Source organism: Maylandia zebra, linkage group LG10, assembly GCF_041146795.1.
Source record: "Maylandia zebra isolate NMK-2024a linkage group LG10, Mzebra_GT3a, whole genome shotgun sequence".
Classification (NCBI taxonomy): domain Eukaryota; kingdom Metazoa; phylum Chordata; class Actinopteri; order Cichliformes; family Cichlidae; genus Maylandia; species Maylandia zebra.
In genome coordinates this window covers 4757286-4773152 of record NC_135176.1, presented here as the reverse complement: position 1 = coordinate 4773152, position 15867 = coordinate 4757286, and the positions used below count along the sequence as shown (strand labels likewise).

At 40.1% G+C, this 15867-nt stretch overlaps 1 protein-coding gene across 5 annotated transcripts in view; it reads right to left on the bottom strand.

Annotated features, from left to right (window-relative positions):
* The window catches only part of robo3 (roundabout, axon guidance receptor, homolog 3 (Drosophila)), a 172494-nt gene that overhangs the window by 42291 nt on the left and 114336 nt on the right, over positions 1-15867 (bottom strand). For all 5 annotated transcript variants that reach the window (XM_076888924.1, XM_076888926.1, XM_004567445.3 and 2 more), the window contains exons 3-6: positions 5941-6098; positions 5258-5378; positions 3633-3771; positions 2558-2685 (exon numbers count right to left, since the gene is read on the bottom strand). In XM_076888924.1, the coding sequence (XP_076745039.1) occupies positions 2558-2685; positions 3633-3771; positions 5258-5378; positions 5941-6098 (546 nt within the window). The remainder of the gene's footprint in view (positions 1-2557; positions 2686-3632; positions 3772-5257; positions 5379-5940; positions 6099-15867) is intronic.

Below are 15867 nucleotides of genomic sequence, written 5' to 3'. Positions count from 1 at the left end.
AGAGAGAAAGAAAGTTGAATAACATGATGAGATGACGATGGATGGTGAAACTAGTTCAAACATTTGAAATTTTGGAACACCATACCTACTTAACCGTGTAACTAGCTGTGGTTTAATAGAATATATATTTTCCTTTGTATGTGTTTGTGTTGCATTCCTATGATCCCCACTGCAGCTACAGTGCTGCAAAATTTGCCTTCTCTTTGCTCTTTTGCACATTTGCAACACTTATGACAGTGATTCAGATCAAACAAAGATAATGTGAGTAAATACAAAATTAGGATTTTAAATGATGATTTCATCTATTGACGGAAAAAAAGTTATCCAAACATATTTGATTCTATCCTCCTGAGAACCGAGGAAAAAACAATCTTCCCATTGAACTTTTTTTGGTATTTCCTTCCTTCTTTGGAGCCAAAGGAAGCCACCCAAACACATGAAATATCATTGGAAAGCCCAGGATGTCCTCTATTCAGTACATCAGGACTTAGTAGGGTATCTCAAAAACCAACATGTCATGCCATGATATAAAGACACTCAAGAACAGATGAGAAACCAGTTAGTAAGACTGGTTTCTCATCTGAGAACTCCATGATTCACTGGAGTCTTAAGACTCCAGTGAATCATGGTGAAAGCCATTATCCACAAACGGAGGAAATCTGGAACAACTTTCCCAAAAGTGACTGGCCTACCAAAATGGCTCCAAGGAACCCAGAAAAACATCTAATGAACCGCAGGCCTTCCTTGCCTCAGTTAAGGTGCCACCCATGGGAGAGTCCTGTGGTGAAAACCGCTGCTGATGTCACGGCGAGGTACGCCGATGTGTTTGTTTGACAGATCCAAGAGCAAACACTGCACTCAACTTGAACCATTTTGTGCTGATGGCAGAAGCACAAGAACATGAAAACTAAGGCGAAAAAGGTACAATAACTAAACTAAGAAACTAGCGATAAAAACTATGAATCTATCTGTGATAACTATGGTGTGGTGTGGCATAACAGACAACCTGACAGTGAGTGAACAGAAACTTGCAGACTAAATACACACAAGGGATGATCAGGGGGAGTGGAAACACATGAGGAAACACATGACACAAATGAACCTAATGACGTCACAGGGGAAGTGAACCTAAATACAATGACAAAGACACACCAGACTCTCTCAAAATAAATCAGGAAACACAGAAAATACAATGATCAAAGACTAAAAACTAAAATACACAAAACACTGGGTCGCAGACGCAGTAGACAGCTGACTAAAACGAACACAAAGGCCAATTTCAAGTTTGCCAAAAGATATTCTGATCGTGCCAACAGTCAAACACAGTGGCAGCAGTGTTATGGTCTGGGGCTGCTTTGCTGCTTCAGAAGCTAGCCAGCCATAAATTCTGCTCTTTACCAGAAAACCCTGAAGGAAAATGTCTGGCCATCTGTTCATGCCCCAAAGATCCCTGATAGACACCACCAGCCTCTAAATGGCTCAGAAAGACACAAAATACACCTTCCTTTTTTGGCCTTAAAAGCTTTGGCATGACCTTAAACTGGCTGTTCATACTCGATGTGGAGGAATTTAAAAAATTCTGCAAAGAATAGTGGACTAGAACGCCTCGTCAGTGCAAGACTCATTGACAGCCAAGGGTGGCACAATCCTTGAGAGATGTTTAGCGGGCACTTCATTTTTCACACAGGGCCAGGTAGGTTTGGATAGCTGTTCTTCTTTAATACATGAAATCACCATTTCAAAAGTGCATTATGCACAGGTAGGTGCATGTTGTGTATTTCTGCATGTTATTTTTTTTAAATGTATCAGTCTGTCTGTTCACTGCTGAATTTTTATACATATACGAGCATAAGGTGTGTGCGAGTGTTCAGGAGTACCAGAGGGCCCACTCACTGCACCGAGTGTTACAGAATAAAACTCTAAAAATTCCCTTTTATCATCACAAATGACAGCTTTCTCATTTGAGCATCTCTCTTCAAGGGACTGACTTTATTCCCATGCAATTTCAGTTCTTTTTGATCTCAGATCTCTCTCCAGAGGAATGACGAGCTGAGGCTTGAAAGGAACTTAAAATCCATTTTTCACTTCATTTCTCTGTAATCTTCAGTTAACAGTGGATTACCAATGGCATGATATGGGGGAGTTATAACCAACTCATGTCTAGCAGCCTCTTTTTCTGATGTTTTAATAGGCGATGTCTCCACGTAGAAACAATGTTCTTAAAATCCTGGCCATCTGACATAAACAACCAGAATGAAAAGAACAAGAATGAAATGAGACAGCATTCCTGTAGGTGACAAGTGGGCAGATTGTGGTGCATCATAGCAAAGCTGCCCATCTGTGCAAACAGTTTACTCGTGCGATCATGGCTGTTCAAACCGTATTTCTAGAAAGATTCTTCAATAAGTCTGTGCAATTGTTGATTGTTTCTAATTTTCAAAAAACATCTTACATAAATATGTGAAATGTTTAAATAAAGCCTTTTACACTTTGAATCACTACGAATGCAGTAAAACTAAAACATCTTATATATAAGTGTGCCTGTGTACATCTGTACCGTGTACTTGCAGGGCAGCCGACGCCTCCGCTTTGCCGACGCTGTTCTCTGACACGCAGGTGTAGGTGCCCTCATCTTCAGCTCGCACCTGGGTCAGACGCAGACTATTCTCACTGCGGATTTCAAATCTGGGAAAAAAACGTCAACGCAAGTGTTACATTCATGTTCTGAAATCTTCAAAAGATGGTTTGAATGAATATGACGTTGTCTGGTTCAGTAAATGTGTGAGCGTTGTCACTACTAGAACAATACATTTTGGTAGTTTTCATGTTTTAAAAAAAAAATATGGCTGTTTAAATGTTCCAATCAGATTTTTAAACATACAGCTTTGTGTTTACTGCACAGCTCTGTGGACACAGGCCTGAGTCGTGCTGTTGACAAGGGAACATTTTACCTTATTTCCCCTGACAGGTCATTAAAGTTTCATCCAATCATGCAGACAGGTGTGAGAGAGTAGGGCTCTCACAGTAACACAGTGATGGTGTCATGGTGCAAACACCACATGATACTCCTTTCTGAGCATGTCTCGTAGTACTAAACTCTACTGATTAACAAATAAGTAGCTTACGACAGGGATGGCTGTCCATCCGTTACTAACACAAGCTGCTGTGCCACAGGACTCACACATTTAGATTCTAGTAATAACTTTCTATTTGTATTGTAAGCAGCACAGCACTTAAAAAGCAATCATTACGAGCTCAGCGGGAGCTTTGATTTGTTTCCGTTTCTCGGTCGTTACATACAAAAAAGCGAATGATAGTGTTTTCTCTTTTCTTTAATATGTTTTTTTATACCGGTACATGTAATTTTTGGGGCAAATTCAAGTCAGCTGGACTTCCTCCACTCACAGAAAATCATCTGAATTACTTTCCTTCACACCTAACTATAAGAAAATCGGATGGACAAACAGTTGCTCTCTAATTGGAAGCTGTTATATTATTAGTGAAATGATAGTAACAAGTGCTATTTGGAGCAACAAATGATGTATCTAAGTAACAGTGAGGCAGTGGGGATTGAGTTTCAGTGCAGTGATTTGTGAGTGTGCAGCAACGGCACTGCGCTGCTGTTGTCGGACCTGCCCCGAGGCAGCTCGCCCTCCTCTCTGCGCCAGCGGACAGTCGGAGTCGGGTCTCCGTGTACCTCGCAGGAGAAGTCCACTGTATCGTCTGCCAACACCACCTGGTTCACCGGCTGTTTGGTGAACACTGGCCTCTCTGAAATTAGACAGATATGAGTGCAGAAAGAGGACAAGAATTCATACCTATTAATTACAGCTTGACTTTTCACATTTGTTAGCACTTTATAGGACTGCCCATGTAATGGATGAGTGGACACATATGGAATAGGCTGGCCGTATAAAGAGAATAATTTGATGTCCATTTGCTGCACCATAGCAGTTTACTCAGAATGATGTGGGGGGAAAAAACACTGAGGGATTGGAATTGTTAAACCTCGCACTAAAAATAATTTCAAAATGGGACACTCTCACCATGACTCTTAATACTTGATTTGAACACAATTAAACTTTTATTAAGACAAAACGAGGAACAAAATGACCCCACACCAAATCACACACAAGCTGGTAATAAATATTTACCAGCTGTTGTTAGCAGTATCTCAAAATTGACAGAGCCTGTCTAGCATTGGAAGTAGATTGCTGCAGTAGGTTAAATTCAATACCCAGCAAATAAAAGCTTTTAAATACCAAAGTCCAATCATCACAGTGAAACATGTTGGAGAATCAAGTAAGACTAAGTAGACTCAGAGCTGCAGGTACTTCCATGATCATAGTCAGTGTGAAAGCATTCCCCACAGCTGGAGGTATAAAAAGTCGCGGTGGTGAGAAATGTCTTGACAACTTTGTTCAGTCTGTGATTCGAGAGCAGAAAATGGATGGGCAGAAAAAACAGTGCAGATGTGCACTGGCTATTATCTTTCAATTTTGCAGATGGCAGTAATATTAAACATTATGGAAAGCGCCAAGCCATGCATTTTAAGGAACCATAAATTTATAGATTATGCATTACATGCCAGGGTTTGAGTTTACTGCTGCACTACAATGTGCAGAAGGAGCTAAATTTTGTGGCAGTGTGGGTGGTGGTGAACAGGAGATCCAAGGGACTGAAAAGAAAATATCAATTCTCCATCCGTTTCCTGGGATCGATACACACTTTGATGCCTGTGGTACTGCTCCACTGAGAGCACAGCAGAGAATCAGAGACAGGAGGAGAAAAGTCAAGAGAGCAAAGCAAAGAGCAGCTGGGTGGGAAAGATGAATCTAATCCTCCAATATCAGCCAAGGAAAGAATGTCCAACCCCAGAAAAATACAGACAGGCACAAAATACAAGATACTTTCACTGTTTTTTGGAATCTTATAGTGAACATTTTAACACAGTTGAAGCAACTTAACTCAAAGAATTATTTCTAAAAGGATCAGAGGAATTATATTGATAATTTGTCTTAATATATGAGCCAATTGGCTAACAGCTGGAAGCAAATTAGCTCCAATTTATTCTGTTAACAATCTATCTTTTGCCATTACGTTTGTGTGAGCACTACAACAATCAAGCACGCTCCCAAAAGGTTATTTGATACTAATAAGGTTGACTGTATGACTTCATGTTTAGTTTCCCAGACGATATTTGCTAGCTGAGTGTCCTTTGATTAATTACAGTACAATCCCAGTAAAAACAACTCACCAAATACCACTAGTTCAGCAGGATCACTGTCTTTTTCTCCAACCATGTTGGTTCCAACGCACACATACATGCCAGCATCACTTTTCCTGGTGTTTGAAATCATCAACTTTCCTCCACGGATCTGAAATCGAGGGGTTAAAGACAGAATGAAGAGCAGAAAGATGAAACAGAAAGGAACAGATGAGTGGATAAGTGGACAAGGACGAAAGGAAACACGACGGTGGAGGAGGGGACAGAGAGAAGACATGGAAAGATGTTGGAAACAGGATATTGAGGCATGTTAGTGAGGAGAGAGAGAAGCCACTTTGTCATTTTCAGTGTGTGTTATGACAGATGGCTCTCTGGCTAGTTCTTAAAATTACTTGACAAGGGCTCTCGCTCCAAGCCAGTCGTCACACAAGCATCACTCACTGCTCTGTTTGTGGTAACTAACTTCAATAAGCCGCAATTCATCATTTGGTCATAGTGGGTAATGTGTGTGGAAGTCTGGTATTCTAAATGTGTCTTTTAACATCTATCAGCTCAGTGTCTTCTGTTAATAGTAATACAAATTAATGAGTGAAAATTACCTGAAATTTTATTTTAAAAAAGTATAAAAAGCTGACAAGTTAGTAACAACTTCCACCAGAAGTAAAATGCAATTGAACCTTAAACCAGACTTGTTTAGGTTATTTTTAACTTACAGTAATTCTTTCATCTCGATCATTGACCCGGATGTTGTTTCTCTTCCAAGAAATGGTGGGCTCCGGATGGCCCCTGGGAGGGATACACTCCATGACAGCCGGCTCCCCTGCTGCCACCACCACATCACTGGGCGTCTGACGGAAATCATCTCTCAGAACTGGGAAAAAAAGGTGAAGATGCGAAGGCAGATGGTAAATGGACTGTCATACAGTGCTTTTCTACTCTACTTGAGCACACAATGCGCTTTATGCAAAACATTTAATTCACCTATTCGCACAACACTGGTCACCAGTGCTTTCTGTATAACACTCACACTCCAGTGAATGCATTGGAGAACAACTTGGGCTTCAGTCTCTAACCAATAGATACTTGGCTTGCAGAAGCCAAATATCCTGCTCTCTGTAGCTGGCTCAGAATGAGTGTAAACTTTTTGCTGTTTAAATGGGTTTATAATTGTCATATGTGGTAACAACGATATTTAGCCTTTAAAATCAACAAAAAAGGTGAAAAGAAAATCTTAGAGTCGTCTTTCACCGAGTTGAATAATAGGAAACATAGTAAGGCACTGCTGTTGATAATATTGATACTGTGTCCCTGAGGTCTCCATTGACTGGATGTCACTCATGCTTCATCATAGTACATCAATAAAAAAGGCTCTTGTAGGTGGTGCACACGAGTAGGTAAATAGCTCATTCTGAGATAAACACACACATTCCCTTGGCAAATATATATGCATAAATACACACAAGAAAAACATGAGCATTCAAACAAACACATCAAATAAATCGACTACATCGACTGCAGGAAGTCACTTTGAATTCAGAAATAACTCCCTTTCTTATGCCTTGCTGGAGTCTATTCATAAAACATGAGAGATTTTTCTTCGGGTCACAGTGCCTCCTTTCAAATTCATCCCTCTGTAGTCAACATCTTGTGGCTTTTACCTGAAGGCATCGGGCTATTTTTTTCTCAGTTCAGTCTCTAGAGCTTTGTGACCTCTCAGATTACAGATGTGGAAGATGGTTTTGTTGTCTGGGATGATGTACTGACAACAATGGTCCACGAGGAACAGGCCAACACCAATGCCGGCCTGCAGGCTGTAAGTCTGGCCTAAGCCACTCTAGGGATTTGCAAGCAACGAAAAGACTTCTGTGTCATTCTTATCTGCTCCAGACACCCTCCAAAAAGCCTCTCTAACTGATCTGAAAAGTAAATCAAGCCATATTTTCTTAAGTATTTATTAAGAAACTTCCAAAGTCATTCGGCAACTCTCTCAAAGTACAATTTTGAGTGGTTTTACAGTTCTGCCCTAAAATATTCCACAACGTTTTCTTTGAAGGCATGAGGAGACAAGAGATTTGAACATCAAGGAGCTGATAGATGATTAATTAATGTAAGAGGATGGTATGTCTGATTTTTATACATTATGGGGGTCTCGCTGATATCAGTGAGTCATATCAATATAATAACATTCCAATCATGTCTCTCAAGTCTCTCCTGAGTGTTCAAAGATCTGCATGGCTCTTATGGCTGTCAAACAGAGAGAAAGCTGTTACTTCATCTTAAAAGTGCAAGTCATGTCAAAAACTGGCATCCTAATTTACACTGGCAGTTCTTCACAGACTACTCAAAAAAGCTGTCGAGTATATCACCTCCCCATGAAAGCACAAATCTTCTTTAAAATGCCCTGCGCACAAAACTGACAGATATGTTTGTGACGTTCGGGGAAAATTTCAAAGGGTTGTCTTGCTGTTGCATAACATGTACAACAAATTAAATGCAATTCTATATTAATTTCTCACCTTGTGATTTCAAACAGACGAAACACATTTTACGTTTTTTCCCCAAATTTGAGGTATGAATAAGTTGGAGATTTTAGACCAGAGAAAGAAGTTGCATTATTGTGTGAGTGCTCTTTTTACTGCAACCCCCGGGCCACAGACCGGTACTGGTCTGTGAGTCGTTTGGTACCAGGCGCAGGTGTGAAACTTATGGTTTTCAGGATTTTTATTGGTTTTTATCATTATTGTTTATTTTTATTGTTTCTCTGGGTCTTTTCCCGTGTGTTATGAATGAATCTCCTTTCTTTTTCTACTGGTACTGGTTTTATTTTGTTGTATTTATCCACGAGCCCTTAAAGGCCAGACCGTGAAAATATTGTCGGACATAAACCAGTCCGTGTTGGAAAAGAGGTTGGGGACCACTGTTTTACTGCATTAGTACCAGTACATTTCTACTGGTCTCCCAAGTGTACATCACATGGCTTGTGCCACTACATGCAAAAGACAGCTACTGAATATAGAAAAGAATGTGTTTCCTGCTGCTTCCTATTTAACAAGGCCGTTTTCTATTAATTACCAGTTGTGCCATTATGCCAGACACAGACTGGCTGTAGTTTGTAATACCCACCTGCTGTGGTGGAAACTACAAAAATCGGTGTTGAACGTGTGTTACTCTTATGCTCAAAGATATCAGACCATCAATCAGATCAGATCATCAGGAACACATAGTTGTGGTGGCTGGTGTAATCCCTAGTGTTTAATTTTAAACTCAGCACCAGTGCAGAATTTATGAAAAAGCACTCCAATAAATACGAGATAATCTCTACATTTATGAAACAGGTGGTGGGCTTAATGGTCAAATGACATCTTTACTGACACTAAATTAAAAACTAAATGTTTAGATTTAATCAAAGTAAACTATCCTAAATTGTCAGCACAGTACTGTAAGCTAATAGCTTACTGTAAGGTATCAGATTTCAGGACTGAGCGAAGATGCTTAAATATATTTATAAGACATGAGTGTCTATGCACACAAGAATATGTGATGGACCTTTGGAGTGGAACAGCAGCAATGTCGCTGTAATGTCACAGGCCAACAGGGGAGGGTCACTGGCTCATCTGATTAATGACACATCTCCCCTCATGTCAACGCCCACAGGCCAAGAAAGCCCCCAGGATATTATGGTTATCATCACCATCCATATATCTATCGGCCCATCCATCTATCCATTCATATGAGAGCATTTCTTTATCTGAATCACCTGGCTTTGTGTGGTATCTCAGTGTCAGCCTGTACACCACAAAGGCTCATTCTTCTTCCTGTCAAGATAGCGTTGTGTCCTCTTTGAATGTGAGAGTGGGGATAACTCAGTCAGCTCTGTTTGTAATCAAGGTCATGGGAAACGGGTATATTGGTGTTTCAGCAGAGAATAGGATATTTTTCATTTTCTCATTAGCTAACACAGCTGGTACTTATGTTTGCCTTGAAAAAATACCCGTCTACTCAGTTCATTTGAACTACTACGTTACCGTTGTCTTTATCTGTGCCTCTTTCGGGGCTAAAACGACAGCTTATGACTGCATTCTGCCCCATATCCTGATGGCCAATTACTTTGCCACAGAGTATTTGGGGCTTGCTGAATCCCACTGGTCACTCCAATCCTTGTTTGATATGCCAAACTACACCCCTGACCTTATCTATGCCTGCTGCCAACATTTCTCTTACCACTATTCATAGCAGATTACAAAAACCTGACTAAATTGCTCAGGATCCCATCTTGTCACGCAAAGGGAGAAATGAAATAGGACAGCTGATTGGACCGAAGGTCTGAATTACCATGCTGTGGGGTTAAAGGACTGCAGCGATGACCTGTCACACACCACAGTGAAATCATGGCTCCAGGGGCCCCTGATCCTTCCCATTCTACCCCTCCACAAGCACCAAACCTGAGCAAAAAAAGGGTCTCTAGATGTTAATTAGGCACCGGCACTTACCTAGAGGCCCTTGGGGGCCCAAATTAAGAGGGTGCACTTTGACCCTTTCTTTAAACCCCTTCAACAAAGCCAGAGTAATCCCCACCACTGGGCTTGAATGCTGCACTTTAATCAAAGCACAGACATAGAAAATAAGGAGATACGAGACACAAGATTAAAGTGAAAATCCTGCAAATGGACAGTGAAAAGCTTCTCCCATTCAAATACATACAACTATGACAATACACATTTGTCCAAATTCAAACAGTTGTGGACAATGTTGTGGCAAAATGGGATTCATAAGATCAATCCATGAGGTTTCTTTATTTGTCAGCTATTTCATTCATTGTGGTATTTAAACCAAGCATTACTGATCATTTCATATTTGATAACAATTTTACATTTCAATTTTATTTTAGATATATATTTGTTCAGCTTATTATCCCAGCAAGGTACCTGACGACCGCCAAGGCGTAAGTTCTGAATGAAAGAAAGATCTTGAAGGAAATGAAATATGTTGTTCTTCCCATTCAGCTGACTCCTCAGGACTTGCCTTATTCTCTGCAGGTATTTGGTGTTTGCAGCTTTCCTAGTGGCCTCTTCACGGTTCCTATGAGACTCTCAGTTTTAAGGTTTTATATGTCAAAAAATTATTACAAAAACACATTCCTTCCTTCTTGAACCTTGCCAAATTTCAAATTATTAAATGGTAAATGGCCTGTATTTGTATAGCGCTTTACTAGTCCTTAAAGTACAAATATTAGATGAACAACAACACGACTTGTTACATTGTTACATAATATTTAACTGCATGATTTATTTATCAAAAATGAAGCCAAAACACCAAAAACACTGTGTGATCCCATATTTAATAGCTTGTAAAACCACCTTCACTCCAAGTAATTATGTTCTATATTTAGTCTCTTCCATCTAGAGCTGGGCGATAGAACGATAACGATATGTATCGCGATATAACTTTTACTCGATAGAGAAATTAAGCTATCGCGATAGACCTCGTCGCTCTTGTCCTCTTAAAAAAACAAACAAAAAAAAAAGGTCAGCCAATCCAAATTAAGTAGCGCAGAGCCGAACCAATCACAGCCGCAGCGTCACGTCGCGTGACTTGTTACGTATAGCACAAGTGCCAAGCCGCACGTGTGTTTGTTTGGGAAGCAGCCAGCGGGTAATGGAGCCAGCGCGTAATGGAGGAAATGAGTGTGCCGACTAGAAAAATCAACCGAGCGTGACCGAAGAGAAAACAGATGATGGTTCCAACGCCGGAGAGATTGTCGAACGGAAGAGCCATAGAAGTTCCGTAGTGTGAAGGTATTTCGGCTATTTCAAGTCTGACAAAAAACAGAGTAGCGTGCACTGTAAATTGTGCCGAAAGCAAGTCTGGAAATACAATAAACTGGTGCATGCGTCACACTGTGCGCCACGTTATTGTTTCGGTGAAATGAATTTCTACAATACTGTTACTGTTAATTGTACTCTCTGCAGTGTTTAAATGCTTACATATACACACAGTTACTGTCCCTCCACACATACGACTCGGTTCTGCTTCTATGCCCCAGCTTTGTTTACTTTTTCCCACCGAGGCTTCTAGACTTCTGATTGGCCAACATTTCTGCACGGTTAGGAATCTAGCTCCACCTGCTGCTTTGGCATGTTCATAGCAGCGTTTTCCTTCATTTCTACCTTTATGTGTGGACGGGATTATTTTTTAAAACGAAAACGGAAAATCTCCGTTTTCAAAAATACCCGTGTACGTGTGGACGTAGCCTCAGTCTCTGACTGGAAGCGCTAATTCGTCATTCGGCTTTTGTCAGACTAAAGTAACTGTTACAACTGTTTGAAAAGCTCAGCTATACAACAAGGAGAGATTGAGAATTTCCTTTTAGTTCTCAGTTTATTTGATATTGACAAAAGTTAGTCAGTTTTGTCTGTTCTTCTGTAAAACAAACTAAGATTTATTTTTAGAATTAATATTTTGTTTCTAAGTGGAATTGACAATTTAGTAGTCTGTTTCGTTTGTTCTATTTTGAAACTTAAACGCTTTAGCGGCTGCCTTTTGTGTAGTTTGCAATATTTGCCTTTATTTATCTGAAAAAGTCTCATGTTCCTTAAGTACATCTACCCTGTTGAAGTTATTATGGGAAATAAATATTTAAATAAAAACAAGCTGCTGATTATTTCACATTTTACTTGTGAGCAACGGCACATTTAAATCTTACAAATATAGTTATTTGGCTTATATCGTGATAGATATCGTTATCGCCTGAAATGAAAAAAACATATCGTGATATGAAAAAATCTCATATCGCCCAGCTCTACTTCCATCTTTGTGAAAGGATTTCTTTATAAAGTTACTTTAGTTCCTTGAGATTTGCAGAAATTCCTTTATGCACATCCCTCTTAAGGTTCCGCCACAACATTTCAATGTGGTTGATGTTTGGACTTTGATTAGGCACCTTAATTCTTGTTTTGTTGATTCTGATACGCTGTGTTTGTTTTTTTGTCAAACATGGCACTGTGCATTATGGTCAAGAAACAAGAGGTAGTCACACTTGCTGATGATTTAATAATCTGATAAGAAGCATCTGGCAGCTTCTTTCTCTCTTAATTCCTACACACTTCACACACTGTTTCTGCATTTTGGCTTAATTTTTGCAACATAAATATTGAAATGGTACAATATGTCATGGTTTGTTGCTCTTTTTATCTCATTTTAAGACTTGTCAAAGAGCAGGGTGGTCAGCAGATATTTTGTGTTCATTTCTTAATAGAATGAGCTTTAAACATCTTAATTCATATACTTTTAAGCAATGCTCAATGGTCTCTATGGATTCATTCAGAACCCTAAAACCTAAACTTTTCACCATACTGATCTCAAACAAAGTTCCCAAATAGACCAGTTTGGGTATTTTTAACAAGAATTTTATCAACAAAAAGCCCAGATGAGAAAATAATCACCCACTTAAACAATAGTTAAAGAGATTTCTTTTTGCATCCACACTTTTAATCTCTTGAAAACAGATTTACACATCATCACCCTCTCTTACGTGCTACCATATCTGTTTGATTACTGTCAGCCTTTCCACAACAGCTTGTAGTGTACAAAATGATTGATTTGAAAATTATAGAGTACTCATCCTGAAAATGAAGCCATCATAGCTAATCTGTTTCATTAAAAAAAAAGTACAGAAGTAATACTTATTTGTGACCAAGAGACTAGTGTGATTTACCACGTGGGTAAAGTATAAGGACCCTTCTGTATATCAGTGCACCACTTAAGCATTTAATTGGACATAAAAAACACCTCTGGGTGTTAGCTGTGGCTCACTTTTGATTAAATGCCTTTATCACTGTCATTAATGTTCCAAGGAGTGAAACACACACACACACACACACACACACACACACACACACACACACACACACACACACAAAAGAATAAATATTCATACGGTGGAAGGAGGGGGAACTGAAAAAAAGCTTCAGGTTCAAGCTCTGCTGTGGGGGATTGAGCTGGTCATGTGTCAATCCATCAGCTTACATCCTTTCCTGACATGAAGCAATCTGCTTTGGTGTAAACACATGCAAAGACATGCTGATGTTTTTTGCGCCTTTGCTCAAGTACAACATCCTTCTTATCCCTTTATCAGGCCTGCTTAGACACACACACACAAAAACACATATATATACATCTTATCTGTTCCCTATAGGTGCTGCTTGTTCCTCAAGGCAATATCAGTCTAGGCCCTCAGGCCCATCAGGGGCCCTCATCAGAAGCCACCTTCTATCAGCCACTGTCATTACCCCGAGTGGACCCCCTCCGATCCCTATCAGCCATTACACCATGATGAAACGGCCCACGCAGGATATTGGTGTGTATGCGTGTTGCTTCCCTGGTGATGGAAGGCCTTTAGAGGACGTGGGGGAGGTGGGGGTCTCACAGTTGGAGACAGATGTCCTTGTAAGCACCATCCTCCTCCTCCTCCTCATCACCACACCCAATACAAATACTCACACTTGTGCAGATATGCTGCACAGCAGCTGTAGCAGCAAATACAGTAAAGCACCGTCTGCATCCAATATGACCAGCTCAGAGCAATCTACAGGCTGACTGGAGATTACAAATCCCCCGCAGTGCACACACACACACACACACACACACACACACACACACACACACACACACACACACACACACACACTGTGATGAAGCTCTTACCATTTCTTTATCTACATTCTCTGACCTGAAATGTGGAATGTCATGACTTGGTTTGAAGTGCAATTCCATTTTGTGTCCTGGTGCTGCCATTTAGTTTTTTGACCTGTGTATTTTATGGCCTTGACTAAACGACATAATGTGGTTTAGGTTCCTGGAAACGCTCGTGTGGCCAGTAGTAAAATTGAGCTGAAGTTAAATGAATGAGAATCACATCAAGAGGATATTTCAGTTATTCCTTTGAGAAGCCCACAAGGGTCACCTTCTCAGCCCAAGTAGTGCTGCTTGATGCCTCCCCCTTCAAGAACACACTTGGATAACGTGTTCACTGATGTCAGGTCCACTTCCACCAACAAATGTATTCCCTCCATCTTCTTTTGTTCCTTAATGTGCCATAGCACGAGTGCTACTGCTGAGTCCATTTAACAGCCACAGCAGCTGGCCCACCCCCACCCACCCAACCTTAACAAGACTCTCTCCATGCAACCACTAAACCTAATGGCTGCTCTCACTAGATATACTGATAAGAGCACGAAAAATTATTTCCTTGTTTAGATGAAAAAAATTAGGTCCTAAAGCCTGAGAACTAAGTCACTTTTTTCTCACTGTGATTAAAAGGGTCATGCATTGAAAAGAAAGCAACTCAAATAATAAATTTGATAGAGCACTGAAGTGGCTACCAATCCTGGACAGAAGCTGACAGAAAAATCTCTGCAGTCCAAATTAACATTAGACGAAAGCCCTAGCATGTCTCACAGCAAACCCCTGGAAAACCAATTATTAGCCACTGTGCTCAGACAACACTGAAATGACATCCACAAGTCCCCATGATGCATTACAAGCAGATTATAAGCCTGTTATTAACATAGATAAACCTCCTCTTACAACACAATCATGAAGCAAGCCCAAGAAAATTACATTGGATTCAATATTCATGTCATGCTCTGATTCTGTTTACGATGCTTTAATATATACTATCACAGTCACTTAATATAAATTACCACCCAAAATTGAAATAAGCGCTAAAATGTGAGAAATCAAGAGTGCCCCTCCCCTGTTTGGGGCAGGGGGAAAACAGATATAGTTATCTGTCAAATGGTAAATGGCCTGTATTTGTATAGCGCTTTACTTTGGGGGAAAAGGCTTTTAAATACGCTGCCCCTGCTTCCTGGAATAATCTGCAGAAGGAACTGAAATTATCAGAATTGGTTACCTTGGGAGAGTTTAAGTCTGTCTTAAAGGAACGAGAGAATAACTCTTTTACTCAGTGTGATTGTTTTTAATGTACTCTTAATTTGATCTGTTATTGTATATTTTACACATGTTGGTATGGGATATTGTATTTGTTTTAAATGTTATATACTTATGTGGTATGTGTATTTTGACTTTTGTTGCCATGATGCCAGGTCTCTCTTGAAAATGAGATTTTTAATCTCAATGAGATTTTTTACCTGGATAAATAAAGGACTAATAATTAGTCCCTATGGACCCCAAAGCGCTTTACATTTCAAGGTGCGATGTTTCATGGCTTTTATTGTAGCCTAAATGCCCAGCAATGTCAGTGGTCTCAGTGTCTTATCAAACCCAGACGTGTTTAAAAGGTGATAGTGTAAGGATGGATGAGGAGCAGCAAGTACTGGGTAGTAGTGGTTAAGAGGTAATGCTTGACAGCGGTGAAGTCTAGAGTCAATATGACTGTGAGGCCACATCGTCTCGCCCCACATGCATCAGCGAGACGACACAAAAGGCGCTCATTATCTCACACAGACTAGAGGGACGCTAGTGTGTGTGTGAGTGTGTGTGTGTGTTGTTGGAAGATCAGACCAACTTGGAAGCACAACGTTAGTTCGGAGTTGCATCGTGACATGTACCTTACTTGATGTGGTTTATGTTTGTTTGTTTGTTTGTTTGTTTGTTTTTTCAAAAATGACCTCAGACAA